An 8,146-nucleotide genomic window follows, 5' to 3' on the forward strand; every position below is an offset into this window, starting at 1 on the left:
ATCCTCGTCTTACACAGCCTCGTCGTCTTCTTCAACTGGTAAGTGCTCCCCATCCTCGTCTTACACAGCCTCGTCGTCTTCTTCAACTGGTAAGTGCTCCCCCATCCTCGTCTTACACAGCTACGTCGTCTTCTTCAACTGGTAAGTGCTCCCCTGTTCTCGTCTTCTTCAGCTGGTAAGTGCTCCCCCATTCTCGTCTTCTTCAGCTGGTAAGTGCTCCCCCATTCTCGTCTTCTTCAACTGGTAAATGCTCCCCAACGTTGTCTGCAGCACCTTCATCCTCTTCTTCAACTGGTACGTACCCTAGTTTCGAAACATTACAGCCTATGTTTCACTATGAAAGCAATTTTTTTGATAATCAAAATCAGCCATTGCTTGAAATTTTATTGTCGTGGTTCTCCATTTCCATACATTGGAAGTGCTTATGGTCATTCTGGTGTTTGTAAGATTATGAACTGTCAGCAGAAAGTGGTCAAACTCGACGGTTGTGTTGTAATTTCTCCAATCCCCGACTTACGACAGGTGCGCTCAGATTAACAACTAATGGGTTATACGACAAGAATCGAGTTGTAAGAGCTCTCAGACTAGCAACCAGATAGTCGTAGAAGTCATGACACCAGATAGTTGGCCAACTAGAACCTGGAATAATACAACAAAAATGCATGTTTCATACTGATTAAAGCTACATGTACCTCTAAGAAGTAACAGTTATGGAAAAAAATGTTTTATTTAATGACGCACTCAACACATTTTATTTACGGTTATATGGCGTCAGACATATGGTTAAGGACCACACGGATATTGAGAAAGGAAACCCGCTGTCGACAATTCATGGGCTACTCTTTACGATTAGCAGCAAGGGATCTTTTATATGCACCATCCCACAGACAGGGTAGTACATACCACGGCCTTTGATATACCAGTCGTGGTGCACTGGCTGGAACAGGAAATAGCCCAATGGGCCCACCGATGAGGATCGATCCCACATCAACCGTGCATCGAGCGGGCGCTTTACCACTGGTCTACGTCCGACACCGTATCTCTGAGAAGTAACAGTTATGGAGACAAGCTCTAGTCTATTTTAAAGGGTATTACTCCATTTCAATATCACACTAATTCACAAATATTTCTAACTTTATCCGAATGTGTTACGTGTTTGTAGATAAACCAAAATGTCCTTTTTCTGTTGGTTGAACTTATAGGCTCATCGTCACCATGATCTATTACGGCCTCACGTTGAACGTCGGCAGCCTGGTGGGTGACATCTACGTCAACTATCAGATCGGCAATGCCGTGGAGCTGGTCTCGTACGCCATCATCATCCCCATGCTGGACAAAATGGGCCGTAAGGCGGCGCACTGCTCCACCATGATCATCGGCGGAGTCGCCTGCATCTTGACCATGTTCCCAGTCATGTACGGAAATTCATGTAAGCAAAATATGCTATTGTTGGTTTTTGTGTAATTAGGGTTGGGAACTTACTGGAAGGAAGGAAATGGTTTATTTAACGACGCACTCAACACATTTTATTTACGGTTATATGGCATCAGACATATGGTTAAGGACCATACACATACTGAGAGAGGAAACCCGCTGTCACCACTTCATGGGCTACTCTTTTAGATTAGCAGCAAGGGATCTTTTATATGCACCATCCCATAGACAGGATAGCACATACCACAGCCGTTGATGTACCAGTCATGGTGCACTGGCTGGAGCGAGAAATAGCCCAATGGGCCCACTGACGGGGATCGATCTCAAACCGACCTCGCATCAAGTGAGCTCTTTACCACTGGGCTGCGTCTCGCCTCTGGGAACTTACTGAGTTGGTAAAGATATACGCATATTAATAAAGTAACAGTAATAGTAACAGTCGGTAAAGAACTCACCCGAGGTGTTTACGTCGTAGGATCAAACCTCCACAGTGGCCCCATTTTCTGACTGACTGTTTTTTCCCCATCCTAACCAATAAGTCCCTTTTTATTTTCAAATGCCAACTTCATATCACGTAATTCAAAATGGTTTCAGTCATTTACGGATCATAGACAGACAGACAGATAGTTTATTCATATTCATAATCTTGTTTCTTTTGTTATAAATGCAAGGATTGGCCAGTTTTAAACTAACTGGTTCTTGTTGTGTATGGAGGCTATCCATTTGTTATTAATGATTGGATTGGCTTATTTGAATTAGGGTTTATTTCAACGATATTCCTCGCCATGTATGGAAATGCATGTCAGCAATCTTAATCTGTACTTTAATTTTTATTTTGATGTCTTTACGTCCTAGGGCCACATTTATATTAACTAATGTTTTATTTGTCATTTGTGATAAATACGTAGATGGATTGGCCAATCGGGAAAAAAAGGCTATGTATGGAGATTGCACTTTTGTTATAAATGTTTGTATTGGCCAATCTAATTAAAATGACATGTAGCTCCACCTGTGGATCTAACAGCACCTCATTGGAGCTCATGTCCAGTTAACCTTTCATTCGACCAATCAAAACCTTACTTGCAAAACCATGCCAGTGATTTGAAAAGAATTTGAAAACATTCGGGATTATGCCGAGGGTATACGAAATGATTCGGGTGAATTACGAAGTATGCCAGAAACTAATTTCAATATAAAATTTTATATAAAATTTGTTTCAAGATGAAAAAAACAAAACATGATGGTGTAGCCATAAAATCTGTTTATACTAGTATACAATCCAGAGTTTATTACTGCACTTTTCCCCCTGTTTTTTAATGTTGAAATAGACCAACAAGTTTGCCTATTGCATAAATAGACTTACCTGATATTTTTAGAATTTGTATGCTCCCGAATAACGCTATAAAAGGCGAAGTGTAATTGGGCGATATTTAAATTGTTATTTATAGATGAAATGTCACCTGGACATGAGAGTCCACGCAATGCTGTTAGATCTACTGGTAGAGCTAATTTTAATCAGATTGTGTATTGGCCAACTTCAAATCACTTCATTTAAAACGTGTTTTGTCATATACGGATTTCTTCCCGCCTTTTTACCCCCACCTGACACCGACATTGGTCGGGCTGCCGGTGCTCTCTTGCACTTGCCAGCGTGGGCGGTCCCTTCTCCCACCCAACCACCCCCAAACCCTTTCCTGTCCTGGACTGGGGAGCATGTTAAGCCCTTTGACCTGACCTGACCGTCATTTTGTTATAAATGTTTGGATTGGTCACTTCAAAATCACATAAGTTAGATTATGACTTTAATACTTCTAGGAGGGGCAGTAAGCAAACATTCCTGTCCTTGATGTAACTTCTCGTTGATGTTTTCTTGTACAGCTCACAGCTGGATCACAGTTACGCTGTCTATGATTGGAAGATTTGGTGCAACAGCCGCCTTTGCCGCCATTTACGTGTTTTCCGCCGAACTCTTCCCAACACCGCTGCGCAACTCTGCCATGGGAGCCAGTTCATTATGCGGTCGCGTTGGTGGTATGATATCTCCATATATAGCCGACCTGGTACGTTAAAGGCGTAGTATCTAATTTTAAAATTTAAATTTTTAAGCTACACAGAGCTTTTCTGATACCGATTTGTCCAGCGTCCGTCCGTCAACTTTTCCTTTTGAAGCCTTACCTTTTCCTAAAGTTTTGATTGATTTGTTCTGAAACTTAGTCATCTTCGCAAGCCAAAATACCAGCACATATAGCATACTGCATTTCGTAATGCACTTTATTACATACCTGTGAGAGATAACGGAGTTTAATAACAAAATCGTACGTCACATTGTGAGATACCGTTTTCCTTAACAAAGCTGGGATATAAACACTAACGCGATTGGCCAACAGCACATTAAGGGAAAATGGCGTTAACACAATGTGACGTAAGATTTTGTACATGTCTTATTGAAAGCAGTGCAGTTCAGCCATATCGAGCAGAAAAACGTCTGGCAAACTGGTTTATGCGCTTCATGTTAAAAAGAATGACCATTTCGGAAACTAGTCAAAATAGCTTGTAAACGTTAGCGAAAAATGGCTGGCTGAACCTTTTAGTTTCAAAAGTTTCGTAGAATAAATTATTTGTGAAATCAAAATCTGGGTCGTTAACCTCGACTGTGGGCGGGCCCTATAAATTCTAACATTCGAACACCAGCTGCTCTGAATGTTTACTTTTGTTTGATGAATTCTAAGCAATAATTATAGGTAGGAAATAAATAAAATACTACACTCCTTTCAGTTTAATACCATTTTTATCAACTCGTACATTACAAAATGGTATCTAGCTCGCTTTCGCTCACTAGATACCATTTTCTAATGTACTTGTTCATAAAAATGGTATTAAACTTAAAGTCATGTCATATTCTCTATATACGGAATGGTAATATTTTATACCTTACACTTTCAAACGTGATACAGAGTGAGAAGTTGTTAATTGGCAGCCATTTTGAATTATTACGTCATCTGGCCAATAGGGGTCACTGCCAGGTTGGTCATATATCAGGTTTTACTCTACACATGATGGTCTAACAGCATGCTAAGTGGCATGAATAATTGGGAATTTTCTGTGACATTTGTTTTTGGGAAGGTGTCATTGTTCGGTACCATACAACTCCTGGATAGATCCATGTAGTATCACAGTTTGCACTTTTATACCCTAACTCTACTACTCTAGTACTGTAAAGGGACATTCCTGAGTTTGCTGCAATTTTTAAGATGTTATCAACTAACAGGGACTTTTTAACATAATTACATATCAAATATATTTTTCTACATAAAATATTAGTGGCTGTATAGTAAATGTGTTTCTGATCGTTCTAACATTTGTACTAGGTTAAATTTCACTTTATTTCCTAAAACATATGTTTTTCGTACGTACGAAATTATTTAAAGACGAAATCCAGTTTGGGCTTCTTACAAATATTAAGACGATCAGAAACACATTGAATATACAGACACTGATATTCTAAACAAGAAAATATATTGAATATGTAAGTTTAATCGTAGAAATATTTTATTAGTCGGAAACATCTTAGAATGCAGCAAACTCAGGAATGTCCCTTTAACCACCAACGTCACATAGTGAGCTTGCAGTGCATTAGTTCTCTGACGTCAGATACGGTTAAAGACTATGGTAAGTGTCACATGTGAGGCGGGATTTAATTCCGTCAGTTGAGTGCTCGCTTGAGGTGCTTGCGTCGCAGAATTGAACTACCTCAGTGGAACCATTCAGCCGATTGGGGTGGGGGTTTTTGTCGTTCCATCCAGTGCACCACAACTGGTCGTGGTATGCGCTTTCTTGTCTGTGGGAAAGTGCATATAAAAGATCCCTTGCTGCATTAGGAAACATATGTAGCGGGTTTCCTCTAATGACTACAAGTCAGAATTACCAAATGTTTGACATCCAATAGCCGATGATTAATTAATCAATATGCTCCAATGGTGTCGTTAAACAAACCAAACTTTTAACTTTTAGTGTCACGTGTGTTACCTTGACAATAAACATACTCGAATCCCTTCGGCATATAGACATGGTGGCCACATGAACACCAGTGGGTATTGACCGGTCGATTCGGTACACATGCGTTATCTTCAACACACGGCCCCTGCGTGTGCTGTAACCTCACCGTGGTGCAGGGGTGTAACATTCTCTCTGAGAATGGCCAATACAGCACAAAATTGAAGTTTTGAGTAAAATTCAGTATCCGTAAAATTCTGTGATATTTGTGTTTTTGCATGGTTCTTTGCACTGTTTTTGTTTGTCTTGAATTTTTATATTGATGTTGATCATCACTTTATTTATTTGCATTACCATAGTTTGACACCCAATAGCCGATGTATTTTTCGTGCTGGGGTGTCGTTAAACATTCAATCATTCATTCATTCATTCATTCAACACACGGTATCTTCCAACGAACTGGCATTCATCACCTTATTGACATAAGTGTACGAGACAGGGGGATAGGGGAGGCAACTGCTCCCTAGTGATGGAGCAAAACCTCAAATTCGGGCAAAAATGATAAAAAAAACCTCGGGAAAGTGTGCTAACCAGAGATCTTTGTACCATGTATTTCAATAATTCTACCCTCAAAATTAGTTGTAATCCATGTGAAAATGCGTAGTGATTCGTTTACAACCCTATGTAGTTGTTTGATAGTAATGCTAATATGAATAAATGTTCTCCAGATTCAGATATTTTTGTTTAATTCGGGCAAAAGCCAGCCTGCCCCCTGCTCCCCCTACAAAAATGGGAACCCGTACGCCTAGCTTCTATTTTAGTAGCTGTGAATAGTCTATAGACTAAAACTGAAACGCCTGAAGTATAAACGCCTCTACGGTGTTAGAACAGCAAATTCATCCCAATGGCTAGGGCTGTAGAAATCTGCCTAGGCACCCATTTTTGATATCTATCCGTTGTCATTAATAGCTGTTGATTAAACAATGTACTGAGTGTAACTTAAAGTTACTTTATTCCCTTTGACTGGTTCAGGGCACTCTTGTGAGCGGAAACTGGAGTAAAGCGCTGCCACTGGTGGTGTTTGGTGGTCTCACTTGTCTGGCAGGAATTATGTCCCTTCTGCTGCCAGAAACCAACAACAGAACCATGCCCGAGACGATCGCCGATGCCAGAAGATTTGGAAGGTGAGAACTGCATTGGACATACACAGATATTGTATTTTGCGTTTTGTCTGTTGGGTGGGTCGGTCTCTCTCTCTCTCTCTGTCTCTCTCTCTCTCTCTCTCTCTCTCTCTCTCTCTCTCTCTCTCTCTCTCTCTCTCTCTCTCTCTCTCTCTCTCTCTCTCTCTCTCTCTCTCTCTCTCTCTCTCTCAATGTTTCTCAATTTTTCTCCCAATTGTCACCATAGCCATATACTTAACACCAAATAGCTGTACTTTAAACAATGTCATAAAAACGATTTGGCAATACACTGAGGTGAAGCTGAACATTCGTTTTCTTTTCTTTTTTTCTTTCTTTTTTCCAGATCAGAAAAGAAAAATGTCTATGAGATGGATATTCCTCCCCCAGATGAACATGAAAACGAGAAGGCGTACCCACTACAATACATTCCAAAGTCTGACATACCAGAAAAATTCTGATCATACCCAGCAGATGTTTTATGAACTCAGAAATATTAAGCTTTGTTCACACAGTGCTATTTGTAGAAACGATCGGCATCCTGGGTTTTAAGATTAGAACTTTAATAGTAGCAGTAGTGTCGTTAAGAGCGGTGGGGAGGGTGGCAGTTACCCTTCTCCCCACCCTTAGGTTATTTTAGTCTTTCTTTAGAATATACTCTCTATTACTGTCCTCTGGGGCCCATTTCACTAAACATCGTAAGTTTACGTCTGCTACTAGCAGTTATACCATACCTATCATGCATTTGCACGTGTCTGGTGTATTTTGTGCTGGGGTATCGTTAAACATTCATTCATTCATTGCACGTGTCTGGCATCAATCTCACGCAGAAAATTACATCATTACGGAAGCTGGAGTATTTTAAAGACAAACGAACATGAAATACTAGCATGTGTTCTTCTAACTATATGTGTTCAACTACAACAGTAATAAGAATTGTGGTTTAGTCGTAGTTTTACGTCTACGTGCAAAACGAGGCTTACGATGTTTTGTGAAATTGATTCATATTAATCCCCTACTTGTCCAATCGGAAGGGACTATAAGTATCGCCTACTGCCTTTTGTCTTTCTTTCTGTCCGAATGTCCCACATATAGTTTTCCGGATTATTATTTTTTTAAATTTGTATATAGCTTCATCATGTATTGTGATTTCATGTCAATTTACCTATTTTTGACAGAGTTATGACTCTTTGAACGGACAGGGGCAGGACGTAGCCCAGTGGTAAAGCGTTCTCTTGATGCGCGGTTGGTTTAGGATCGATCCCCGTCAGTGGTCCTGTTGGGCTATTTCTCGCTCCAGCCAGTGCACCACGACTGGTACATCAAAGGCCGTGGTTTGTGCTATCCTGTCTATGGGATGGTGCATATAAAAGATCCTTTGATCGAAAAGAGTAGCCCATGAAGTGGCGACAGCGGGTTTCCTCTCTATATCTGTGTGGTCCTTAACCATGTGTCTGACGCCATATAACCGTAAACAATATGTGTTGAGTGCGTCGTTAAATAAAACATTTTGTTCCTTCCTTGAATGAAGGAGATACAAA

The 8,146-nt window shown here is 40.3% G+C and overlaps 1 protein-coding gene across 1 annotated transcript in view; it reads left to right on the top strand.

Annotated features, from left to right (window-relative positions):
- Window positions 1–7,889, top strand: part of LOC121387392 (organic cation transporter protein-like) — a 43,990-nt gene extending 36,101 nt beyond the window's left edge. Inside the window, exons 7-10 of the mRNA XM_041518495.1 lie at window positions 1,203–1,429; window positions 3,313–3,494; window positions 6,460–6,611; window positions 6,952–7,889. Coding sequence (XP_041374429.1) covers window positions 1,203–1,429; window positions 3,313–3,494; window positions 6,460–6,611; window positions 6,952–7,066 — 676 coding nt within the window. The 3' untranslated portion in view covers window positions 7,067–7,889. The remainder of the gene's footprint in view (window positions 1–1,202; window positions 1,430–3,312; window positions 3,495–6,459; window positions 6,612–6,951) is intronic.
- The last annotated feature ends 257 nt before the right edge of the window (window positions 7,890–8,146 follow it).

The sequence above is a fragment of the Gigantopelta aegis genome, chromosome 13 (assembly GCF_016097555.1).
Source record: "Gigantopelta aegis isolate Gae_Host chromosome 13, Gae_host_genome, whole genome shotgun sequence".
NCBI lineage: Eukaryota > Metazoa > Mollusca > Gastropoda > Neomphalida > Peltospiridae > Gigantopelta > Gigantopelta aegis.